Source organism: Toxorhynchites rutilus, chromosome 1 (assembly GCF_029784135.1).
Source record: "Toxorhynchites rutilus septentrionalis strain SRP chromosome 1, ASM2978413v1, whole genome shotgun sequence".
Classification (NCBI taxonomy): Eukaryota; Metazoa; Arthropoda; class Insecta; order Diptera; family Culicidae; genus Toxorhynchites; species Toxorhynchites rutilus.
In genome coordinates this window covers 200089027-200101698 of record NC_073744.1, presented here as the reverse complement: position 1 = coordinate 200101698, position 12672 = coordinate 200089027, and the positions used below count along the sequence as shown (strand labels likewise).

The 12672-nt window shown below is 34.6% G+C and overlaps 2 protein-coding genes across 9 annotated transcripts in view; one reads left to right on the top strand and one right to left on the bottom strand.

The window, feature by feature from the left end:
- The window catches only part of LOC129767057 (protein gone early), a 262177-nt gene that overhangs the window by 51580 nt on the left and 197925 nt on the right, over positions 1-12672 (bottom strand). For all 8 annotated transcript variants that reach the window (XM_055767702.1, XM_055767680.1, XM_055767686.1 and 5 more), the window contains 2 exons: positions 9645-9792; positions 9396-9548 (listed from right to left, as the gene is read on the bottom strand). In XM_055767702.1, the coding sequence (XP_055623677.1) occupies positions 9396-9548; positions 9645-9792 (301 nt within the window). The remainder of the gene's footprint in view (positions 1-9395; positions 9549-9644; positions 9793-12672) is intronic.
- LOC129767098 (uncharacterized) lies at positions 7272-9371 on the top strand. The gene is made up of 4 exons (XM_055767722.1): positions 7272-7380; positions 7608-7718; positions 7796-8221; positions 8284-9371. Exons 1-4 carry the CDS (start codon positions 7366-7368, stop codon positions 9082-9084), a joined length of 1353 nt encoding a protein of 450 aa, XP_055623697.1. The 5' UTR covers positions 7272-7365; the 3' UTR covers positions 9085-9371.

Here is a 12672-nt window from a genome sequence, read left to right as displayed (position 1 = left end):
TTAATTCACTCTAATTTTCATCATTTTTCGATGTCGCTTTCAATTTCCATTCCATATTATTACATTTTTCTTTCAATTGAAGCTGGAAACAAAATTAAACTAGATTTTATATTTCGGATTTGAAAAAAAAAGTGAAAATTAAATCTTTGAATCTAATGAACTTTGTATTTTTTCAATATATCATTTAAAAAATAGAGTTCCCAAAGTTTTGAGAATTCCCTTATGTAATTTTTTCTTTTTTGTCTAGCTGTTTTGAATTTTCTGAAATTTTAAAATTTAAATTTCCCAACACTTTTAGAATTTTTAAATTTCTTAATATTGAAATATTTTAATATTTCAAGAAATTTCCCGAAATATACATATTTTTTTAAATCATTTAGATTTTAAAATTCCTAGAACTTAATTTTTTTTAGAATTTCCAGAATACTTCCAGTTTTTCAAATTTCCATGATTTTTAAAATTTTACAAATCACAAAGTTTACAACTTACAAATTTTACAAAGCCTGGCCGGGTAAGGGAGTAAAAAGTGCCCCCAAACCAAATCACTAGCTGTATGGCAAATATTGTAAAGGATATTAAATAAGAAATTTTGGCGGTTTATTTGAACCCCTATGTGGTTTGACGTAGGATCTATAGTGAAAAACGTACTTTTTCGTTTATTTCACGCCATCCTCAATAGATCCGAGATAAAAATTTGAAAAAAATACTGAATGTGCATCTTACTACGGTGTATCAAGAAAAATTATCAAAAAAAAATTTCATCAAAAATTTCAGTACCAAAAAAAATATTGAAATTTTAAAAATTTTTTTTGAGATTTAGAGATTCAGTACTACTCTAATTCATATTTAAATGTGTTTCTACGGCTTTTCTAGATATGTGTGATTTTTTTCAGTGTTGCGCGGTATCAAAAAATATTTTTTTTATATTTCCAAAGAGTGGTTAGGTAAGGGAGTAAAAAGTGCCCCCAAACCAAATCACTAGCTGTATGGCAAATATTGTAAAGGATATTAAATAAGAAATTTTGGCGGTTTATTTGAACCCCTATGTGGTTTGACGTAGGATCTATAGTGAAAAACGTACTTTTTCGTTTATTTCACGCCATCCTCAATAGATCCGAGATAAAAATTGGAAAAAAAATACTGAATGTGCATCTTACCACGGTGTATCAAGAAAAATTATCAAAAAAAATTTCATCAAAAATTTTAGTACTAAAAAAAATATTTAAATTCTGAATTTTTTTTTTGGGATTTAGAGATTCAGTACTACTCTAATTCATATTTAAATGTGCGCTTACGGCTTTTCTAGACTGATAAATATCTTCAAACATTTTTTTTCAAATATCTAATAATTATAAAAAAAATTTAAAAAAATGCATAGTACAAAAATATGTTATAGATTTTCTGGCATTTCGAAATTTATAAAAAAAAAAATATAACTTTGTGACCCACTCCTGCTCAAATTTTAATTTAAATTCGTTCGTATGTGTCTTTTTTCTACATGTGGCGTAATTTTTCCTGAATTTTTAAGAGCATTGTGTGACACAAAAATTATTTTCTTCATCGTCTGCATTATTTTTATTTTTTTGTAAACGATAATTTTATTGTATTTGTGGTATTCAATTGAAAGATTAAAATAAAAAAAAACAAATCGGATTTGTGGTCTCAAAGTTATATTTTGTTTTCAAAATTTCGGAATGCCAGAAAATCTATAACATTTTTTTGTACTGCGTATTATTATTATTTTATTTTTTTTCAAATTAATTTATTTTTATTATTAGATATTTGAAAACAAAAACAGCTTGAAGATATTTATCAATCTAGAAAATCCGTAAGAGCACATTCAAATATGAATTAGAGTAGTACTGAATCTCCAAATCCCAAAAATTTTTTTTCAAAATTTCTATATTTTTTTTAGTACTAAAATTTTTGATGAAATATTTTTTTGATAATTTTTCTTGACCGTGACCGTGGTAAGATGCACATTCAGCATTTTTTTCAAATTTTTATCTCGGATCTATTGAGGATGACGTGAAATAAACGAAAAAGTACGTTCTTCACTATAGATCCTACGTCAAACCACATAGGGGTTCAAATAAACCGCCAAAATTTCTTATTTAATATCCTTTACAATATTTGCCATACAGCTAGTGATTTGGTTTGGGGGCACTTTTTACTCCCTTACCTAACCACTCTTTGGAAATATAAAAAAAAAATTGCGCAACACTGAAAAAAAAAAAAATATATATATATATATATACAATAGATATACGAATAGATTTAAGAATCGAGTTTGATCATCAACATTGTAACAATTCCCTTATATCCCATCCCTTTCCTGAAAGAATATGTCACCCTCTAAACTCGAGTAAACCGCGAGTAATCGGTTTTCCACCTTACTAACCATAGTGTTAGGAAAATTATTTATGTATAGTTTTAAAACATATATTTAAGAATTCGGCTCCTTTAAACTAATGTAACTGAGCCTGTAAAAATAAACGATTTATATAAAAAAAAATAAAAAAAGAAAAACACTGAAAAAAATCACACATATTTAGAAAAGCCGTAGAAACACATTAAAATATGAATTAGAGTAGTACTGAATCTCTAAATCCAAAAATTTTTTTTTCAAAATTTCAATATTTTTTTTAGTACTAAAATTTTTGATGAAATTTTTTTTTGATGATTTTTTTGATACACCGTAGTAAGATGCACATTCAGTATTTTTTTTCGAATGTTTTATCTCGGATCTTTTGAGGATGGCGTGAAATAATCGAAAAAGTACGTTTTTCACTATAGATCCTACGTCAAACCACATAGGGGTTCAAATAAACCACCAAAATTTCTTATTTAATACAATAATTACAATATTTGCCATACAGCTAGTGATTTGGTTTGGGGGCACTTATTACTCCCTTACCCGGCCAGGCCCTTTTACGAATTTATAAATTTTTAGGAATTTTATGAATTCTATAATATTTTACGGATTTTACGAATTTTACGAAGTTTACAAATGTTTGCTTTCCAAGAATTTTATAAATTAGTGCGGATTTATACTTCTCGAGTTAGTACAATTATTTCGTTTTCAATGTCAATGCACTATGGTCCAGGAGGTGCATTTAAGTGGAAATTAGCATCTAGAGCTCGACAGTGATTCTCTAGACAAAAACTGTCTTCGACAAAGTTGTTACATATAATAGAGCGCTCATTTTTATGTTATCAAAAATAGGGTGACCAAAATTGTCGATGAAATGAAAAATCTAACTTTCTTATCTTTATAGATAGATGTAAACAAAGTTCGACAATATTGTAGCCCTGGTTATTTTAAGTAACTTTGTGGAACAATATTTCTTTCTATCTCTTCAAATAACCGATATAGCGCTTTTTCTCTAGGTTGAGTTAGGGTTACCATGAAAAAATAGGTTTTTTTGCTCTAACTTTTATATGTAAAATTCTACATCAAAACTGTCTTCGAATGACTTTTAGAGCTTTCCAATCCACGCATTTTACGGTGCATAACTTGTATGTATCTTAATTCTACTCAATGTTATTGATGTTTTTCCCCGAAAACACGACCTTTTCATTTGCTTGTCGTTCTTTTTGGGGCAAACATAAAAAAAATTATTGATAGCATTTTAAAGAGCACATTTGACTCTACATAAGGTGAAACTTTCAAAAGAGTGTTATTTTTTGTATTTGAGTAAATTAAATTTGAAATTATGAGTTTTTGCATATAAATGAACAAGTTGCAATTTTTAAATGCATATAGTAAGCGTAGACTTCAAAGCAGCATCACTTCAGTTCAGTCCTATAGCCACTCAACATGGAGGTTTAAAGAAGACACATTGTTGATTTCCTTTTTCGGTGGACGAAATATAGAAGACGTTATGCAATTATTACAAGAAAAATTTCTGACTATTTTCTTTTTCTACAATAAAATATATTTATCGTATAAAAAGAAAAGCGGGGACCGACAAATTATCAAATGCTTCCTGAATAGAAACCGTATGAAGAGCAACTCGGGGCTCGACGTGTTATTTTTTAGTTATATATTGACATATTTCACTGGCAATGAGTTGATTGATGACATTATTTTACCAAACTTTTGTTGTTCCGATTGTTTTATTCAAATTTATTTTTATAATCTTCCGTACGTACATATTAACCTGTTTTAGTTGTTATAATGGAAATTAAATTCATAGTAATAAATAAAAATCATACATATAAAAAACTACAAAATCAAATGCTTATGTGTCTTCTTTGAACCTCCATGTTGAGTGCCTATAAGACTGAACTGAAGTGATGCTGCTTTGAAGTCTACGCTTACTATATGCATTTAAAAATTGCAACTTGTTCATTTATATGCAAAAACTCATAATTTCAAATTTAATTTACTCAAATACAAAAAATAACACTCTTTTGAAAGTTACACCTTATGTAGAATCAAATGTGCTCTTTAAAATGCCATCAATAATTTTTTATTATGTTTGCCCCAAAAAGAACGACTAGCAAATGAAAAGGTCATGCTTTCGGGGAAAAAACATCAATAACTTTGAGTAGCATTAAGATACATACAAGTTATGCACCGTGAAATGCGTGGATTGGAAAGCTCTAAAAGTCATTCGGAGACAGTTTTGATGTAGAATTTTACATATAAAAGTTAGAGCAAAAAAACCTTTTTTTTCATGGTAGCCCTAACTCAACCTAGAGAAAAAGCGCTATATCGGTTATTTGAAGAGATAGAAAGAAATATTGTTCCACAAAGTTACTTAAAATAACCAGGGCTACAATATTGTCGAACTATGTTCACCTCTATCTATAAAGATAACAAAGTTAGATTTTTCATTTCATCGACAATTTTGATAACATAAAAATGAGCGCTCTATTATATGTAACAACTTTGTCGAAAACAGTTTTTGTCTAGAGAATCACTGTCGAGCTCTAGATGCTAATTTCCACTTAAATGCACCTCCTGGACCATAGTGCAATGTCTTCCAATGTTCATTCCATATTATTCCAATTTTTTTCAATTAAAATTGGAAACAATTTTTTTTTTATTTAAATTTTTCAAATTCCTAGAACTTTAAATTTGTTAGGATACTTCCAGTTCAAAAATTTCCATAATTTTCATAATTTTAAAACTTTTACGAGTTACAAGTTACAAAGTTTACAAATTTTACGGATTTGATAATTTTTAAGAATTTTATGAATGTTTCAGAATTTTATAATATTTTTATAATTTTACGAATTTTAAGAAGTTTGTAAATCTTTTCGATTATTATGAGTTCTACTAAGTTCAACAAATTTTATAAAATAATGCGTATCTACAAATATTTTATCAGTTTGACAAATTTTTGAAGAATTTTAGCGAATTATAACTTCACAAAACAAAATTTTTAAAAAACTTAAAATGGTTTTCAAATTTTTAAACCTTTCGAATGTTATTTTTTTTGTATTTTTATAATTTTCTGGATTTTCTGAATTTTTTATAATATTGTGGATTTTCTAAATTCTTGAATTTTTTTGATTTTTTCTAAATTTTCTAGGTTTAACTCGAATATGCTCGCTTTTGCCGTAAGTTCTGAGAGGGTTAAATATTCTTTTTTTACTTTCAGAATTTTCAAATTTTTTAAAATTTTCGAAATTTTTAGAATGTTCGAAATTTGAAGAATTTTTAGATTTGATTTTAGAGTCCAGTGGTTTTTTTTGAGTATTAATTTGTTTTAATTGTGTAAATTTTGTAAGTTTTACAAATTTTGTACATGTTGTAAATTTAGTGTTTTTCGATGATTTTGTAAATTTTGCAAATTCTCTAAATTATCTAAATATTTCAAATCTTTTAAGTTTTTAAATGTTCATTTTTTTTTATTTTTTTGAGTTTTCTAAAGTTTTTAATTTTTAAAAATTAATAATTTTTAATTCTTTTTTTAATTTTCTGAAATTTCATCACTCAAAACCTTGAAATTTTTTAAGTTTTTTTGAATTTTTTAATCATTTAAATTTTATTTGAATTTCTCAAATGTTCAGATTTTTCTTAGTTCCCCAGATTTTTTAAAGCTCCACATTTTCTAATTTATTAGTTTTGTTATTTTAGTCAATTCTATAAATTTTGTGAATTATGGCAATTTTGTTCTTCCTTATAGAATGTATATAGCAGTTGTTATGCCAATTATGTCCTTCAGCTAGTTCTTTAAGACTCATAGAAGAGAAGACTGCTCATAATGATGATTGTATGATTTATAACTGTTCACAAATTCATAAATTGATTTTCGAATGAAAATAACACATTTTCATTTCAAGTTTCACTTCGAAAGAAACTAGAACCGTGACTTAATCCAGCAATAAAAAAGGTACGATTGATTGTGTTCTACATGAATTCCGTATAGACGATTGGCTCATGTTTCTATTTTTAGCCAGACGGCATTAACAAATTCAAAAAACAACTTTACACTTATTTTCCAAAAAAAACTTAAAAGTTTAAGTTGTATGTCCCAATCACGGCGGCATTCGGTTTGTCCACCTGTTAGAAAAATTTAAATTTTCTATCATCGTTTTTTATGATTCGATTCAAAGTTCGCGAAAGTTCGCCACTGGCCGGGTCAGAATCGAGGGTTAATCTCCGCATAATCGGAAGGCAAACGACGACCGAGCTGCGTCGCGCCACCATCCGGAAAAGGTTACGCGTTTGATGGGGCGGCGGGAAATTAGCATAAAACACATCTACACAAGACAAGCGATGGAGATGCGAGTCAAGGCGAGATTGATGTTTCGAAAATTGTGATGATCGCGACGACGAGGTATTAGAATTCGTTCGATCGATCATCCAGTTTGGTGGTTTCCATAGAGCTCTGGCCTTCAGTGGCGCGCAAGTATTACCCCAATTGGCTGGTGGTGACACTCCGTAATCCAAAATCCGAAATCCGCTCTCGGTGGAGGATTCGCACGCGCATGGTTTGTTGTTTTTCGCGGAATGCTAATTGACGAGTATAAGTTTTTCGAGAGCCGATCAGTGTTCCCCCACGACAAAAAAAAATTGATGATCACCGTTTGCTATTTCTTTCTCGCGCCTCTGAATTTCGGTCCAGAACAGGACTAGCAAGGCTCCTCTGAGCGATTTGTGTGTGTGGCAGAGTGGGCAAAGCGGACTGCACACTCCACATCAGAGACAGAAATAGATGGTGGAAAAATGGTCACAACTGGATCCACCGGGAGACCTGATGCTGCTGCTGCTGCTTCGGAGGTGTTTTTTCATCGTATATAAGCGACTAGAATTTCCCACCCATCTTCAGTGAGTTGTGATTCTTCAATCAGGAAGGCAGCAGCAGCAGCAGCAGCAGTAGCGGCAGCAGAGAAAAGTTTAATTCGAAGATGCGTGCTTTTGTGGTGAGTTCTGAGAGAGTTGGATTCTCTCCGAAGCCTTTTGTGTGATTCTTGGATTTTTGGACTTTTGTGTGATGGTTACGCAACAAGTGTGAGAATGGAAACTGGTGCAACTGGTTTTGTTTTTGTGAAAAGCAGGGCAAAAAATAAATGAGAAGATCAAGTGACATTTTCAGTGAAAGAACACGATACCCCGGATATGAATACTGATCAGGAAATCATTCTTCCAGCTAATATCCGCATGTCTGGCGGTGGCTTCCGCTCAGTCGCTTCTGAATGGTAACACCCTGTCCAGCACCGGAGGATCATTTTCCGGCTTGGGATCCAGCGGATTCAGCTCGGTAAGTTCGTCGGTAACCGTAAGGCCTTTGGGCAGCTCCGATTAATCAGGAGGGTTCCCCCACATTTGTAATTCAAGGGTGGTTTGTCGGGAGGTTCCTTCGGTGGAAGCATTGGCGACGCCGGAGTCGGTCTGAGCAGTGGTGGTTTGTCGGGATTGGGAGGCGCCGGATTCAGAAGCTCTTTTGGAGGCGCTGGACTCAGCTCGTTTGGAGGTGCTGGACTTAGCTCTCTCGGTGGTGGCGCTGGACTTAGCTCTTTCGGTGGTAGCGCTGGACTTAGCTCTTTCGGTGGTAGCGCTGGACTCAGCTCTTTCGGTGGAGCTGGACTCAGTTCCTTCGGTGGTAGCGCTGGACTCGGTAGCTTCGATGCTTCCTCCCTCGGAGGTGCTGGTCTTGGATCTATCGGTGGTGGAGCTGCATTCCTTGGCGGTGGTGCCGCCATTGGAGGAGGTGCCTCGCTGGGCGGCGCTGGTGCCCAAGTTCGGTACAATGTTAGACCCGAGGTAATTTGCAATGGATCATGGAAATGCTAGGACCCTTTTTGACGTTCTTTCCCCCCAAATAGGTCGTCAAGAAGCACTTCTACTTCCACTCTGCCCCCGAGGAACCAGAGGAGCCAGAGGGTCAGGCCCGTGTTGAGATCCAACCCCAGACTCACTACAAGGTGCTGTTCATCAAGGCCCCAACCCTGAAGGCCCCATCTGCCAACCGCGCCTCCACCCGTACCCGCACCCAGGAGAAGACTCTTGTCTACGTTTTGGTCAAGAAGCCCGAGGCTGCTGCCGATGTTGCCGATGCTCCAGTTGATACCTACACCAGTGGCAAGCCTGAAGTTTACTTCATCAAATATCAGGGCAAGGGTAACGGAGCTGGCGCTGGAGCCATCGGTGGAGCCGTTGGTGGAGGTGCTGACTTTGGATCTGCTTTCGGAGCTTTGGGATCCGGTAGTGGACTTTCCGTCGGTGGAGCTGATGCTGGCGCAGGACTTATCGGATCTGCTGGACTCAGCGGTGCTTCGTTCGGTGGTGATTCCGTCTCCGTCAGTGCCGATAATGGACTTAGCTCGTTTGGTGGTGCATCCGATTCGGTTTCCGTGAACGCAGCTGGTGCTAGCGGCATTAGTGGACTTAGTGGATTGAGCGGACTGAGCGGACTGAGCGGACTTGGTGGAGCTGGACTGTCTGGTGCCTTCGGAGGAGCTTCCTCCTTCGATGCTGGCTCGTTCAGCACTGGCGCTCCTTTCATTGGCAGCACTGGTGGTTCGTTCATCAGCAGCACCGGAGCTCCGTTCTTCAGCAGCACCATCGGACCACTTGCCAAGCGGGAAACTTCGTCAAAGGACAACAAGAAAACCAAGAAGCAATAAACTGGCCACAACCAACGCTCTCCCGTCTGCCAGAGGCAGACCAGGAGCTTTGGAAAAAACGTCAACGGGTGTATAAATTAGCTAAACATAAGAGTTACGACGTGTTGCAATATTTTCTCTAGGGTAAAATAGATTTATTTTTCTTTAGGATAAAAAACGAACCGAAGAGAAGAAGTCCTTGTTTATAAATTTCATGCTGTATAGGAAGCCAACTTTGTACCATATATATAAAAACCACGGAAGCATCATCTTACGTAATAAGGAAAAAAAAATGAACAAATAAAATTTCTCGAAACGAAACCAAGACTCACCCAATTCGCGAAACACCCGCTTCAGCCATATTGTCGTGTCGCCGGTGGTCGTTTGATCAAGCGAGGTGCAGAATGCATGCAGCTTCTTGACGGTGTGGCCTAGTCCCTTGACCGAGGGCAACTTGAAGATAAACTCGTAGGTGGACATCGTGTCTGGAAGTAATTAACCGAAACAACAACAACGAAATAGAAAAACTCGATCGGTGACAACATATTAGCATAACGGGCAATCTCAAAACAAAGCCAGACCTTTATAGTGCAGATGCGTGTTAAAGTTCCACTCGCCCTTGTGCGCCTCGAAGAAGTTGTGCTTTCCGAAATCTTCTTCAAATCGGCCGCAGGCCCACTCGTATGGATTGAGGCATTCGTTTGCGCGCGGATTGGCCCACGCGAGGATCTGAAAACAGAGATAGAGAAAAATAATCAAACGATGAGAGACGATTGATGATGGTTATTCGACAATGATGGATTCCCATCTAACAGTAGTGATTGTTAACCTAGATCTGGAAAAATGTGCGCTGATATACCGCTTATATTTGGAATTCAATCAGGAAACTAACTTGGTAAAAAACAATCATCTGAAACCAGAATCTGAGTTTCAGAATTAAAAACGGGAAGAGTCTGTAATGTAAGAAATCTTAGTCTGAATTTGAATCGAAGGTTAAGATCAGAAAATCAAAATAATTTTGAATAATATGAAGAAAATTAAAAGTAACCAATTCTTCAATCAGAAAATAAGAAAATGGAAAAAAAAGTAAATTAGAAAACTAGAATAAATATGGAGAATCAAAAAATCAAACAATTAAACGAAACTAAAAATCAGAACATCAAAATATTTAAAACTTTAGATTTGGAAAAGTCAAAAAATTATAGAAAAGTTAAAAAATTTGAGATCATGAAATATCTGGATATCATTAGATAAAAAAAACCTGGGGGTCTCCGTAGCCACATTGGTTGCGTGTTCGCTTAGTAAGCGATCGATCGTGAGTTCAAAACTCAGGACCCTCATTGACCATCTTTGTGTTGTTACAGAATAGCTACGTCCACGCAACAATCATCAGCGATGGAGATCGATCCACGGTCGAAATAAGATCGATTCATCCATACAACTGCTCTGCTCTGCAAGACACATCGGGCTACTGTTCTATAAATAACTCAACAATGATCAATCAACTGTCTCCGCTGTCCGGTGGTCCAACTGGATAATGGAAGAACAGAAAGAATACCCTTACGCCTAAATGGCAACTGTGTGAATGTACCATATGTAATGGTATAGAAGGAATACTGGCGAATGACAACTGTGTAATGTGCTAATTATAGATATGATAACCATGTGACATGTACACGATTGAAATTCGGCTCTGTTACAGCTAAAATGCTAATGAGCCTTAAATAAATAAATGGGATAAAAAAAAAATTAGATAAAAAAATCAAAAAATCTTATTCGAAAAATTTAATAATAAACAGAAACTGAACATTAATGTTCAAAATTAGCAATTTTGGAAAATCAGAAAATTCGGAATTAGGAAATCAGAGAACAGAATTCTTTAAACAAAAATTTGGATTAAAAAACACGAAGAAAAAAATAAATCAAAATCGAATAATAAAAAAATAAAAAAAAATATTAATACTGCTATGAGAACGAAAATTCACAAAAATTAAAATCATCAAAAACAATAAATTTTAAAATAAGAAAAAACTGAAAATCAGAAAATCAGATAATCATAAAATTTGATGATCAAGAAATCAGAAAATTATGAAACTGGATATTTAAGAATAAAGTAATCACAAAACTAGAGTATCACAAAATCGTAAAATCTTAAAATCAGAAGAAATCATTTCAAAAAGAAAAAACACGAAAATAAGAAATAAAAAAACAGAAAAAAAAATAAAATCTGAAAAAAGGCAGTAAATCAGAAAACTTGTTGATCGAAAAATCTGAAGAATTGAAAAAAGGTGTTCGAGACGACTCTAAGAAATTCACGAAGTCGCGATGTACGAAAGGAGATTAATTCGAAAAACGACAAAATTTTAATTTCTTCCAATAATGGAAAAAAAACCGAACGAGATCGAGATGAAAGACGATGCTGATGCTTCGAGATCTTTATTTCTACTAACCGTGGCTACTATTGTGTGGTGACCGGCTAATTGAAACAATAGGCATACAATATGGTGTGCTTATGGCATATTTGGATTATGTACAATGGGGTTCGAAAAATTGTTTGCTATAAAACTATATGTTACAAAAGTAAAATCTTAGATTATGAGATTCAGAGAATCAGAAAATGAGCTTGAGCTTGAGCTTGGGTAGACTGTACAATTCGTAGTTGCTCTCCGTGATTGACCTAAACCAACCAAATTGCACAAAGAACACATAGAATGACGCTTGGGACTAGCAAATCATTCTCGTTGTGCAATTTTCGGTGATTCGAACTTTAAATGGTCAATAACGACGCCGGCCACGTCCTTACAGTCACCAGAGGAAGGGAAGGAATGTTAGTATGATATTCGCCGCCCGAAGGCCAGAAGGGTCGCCTCTATAGCGTGGTTCCCTAGCGTTTATCATGGAAGGGATAGTTGTTAGTGGGAATAGTAAAGAAAAAAATTTCACTGCGGTAAGTGATGTGATTATGTATACGCAATCTATCTACCACTCGATGATGCAATTCCGAAAATCATATATATATCACAACACGCGGTAGAGATTATCTTCAGGTAACCTGAGTAGAACAACTTCATAGTTCATTGGACCGGCTAAATATTCTAATATTTTCGCAGTTGCTTTTTTTTTAAAATCGAATCACGGAGTTATATTTGGGAAAGCTGAGGAGGTAACGATTGGTCTTCAACTCGTACACTTTATAGAACTCCAATCGCAAAGGCGATGAGTTCTATATCGATGACTCCAACGCGATAGCGGAGAGTTAACTTTGGGAAACCTAAAAAGGTAACCGTGAACATTCCTGTAGAACTGGTACGACCGTAAATATATGTATCACAATTTATTGCACTTATTCTTCATCAAACTCTACTCGCGAGGGCGGAGCAGCGATATCGCGAGTTATCTTTAAGAAATCTAATAAGGTAACCGAGATCATTTCTGTCAAACTCCTTTTGCATGATAAAAAGAATAAAGAAATAAGTAAGTTAAAGTATCAAAGGAATGACCCTTACGATTCGCGATCTACGATTTATAACTCACGTTTAACGATTTACGACTTGGGAAAAACAATCAAATTCATTATGTATAAATTCCCGCGCAACTCCCGATAAGGAC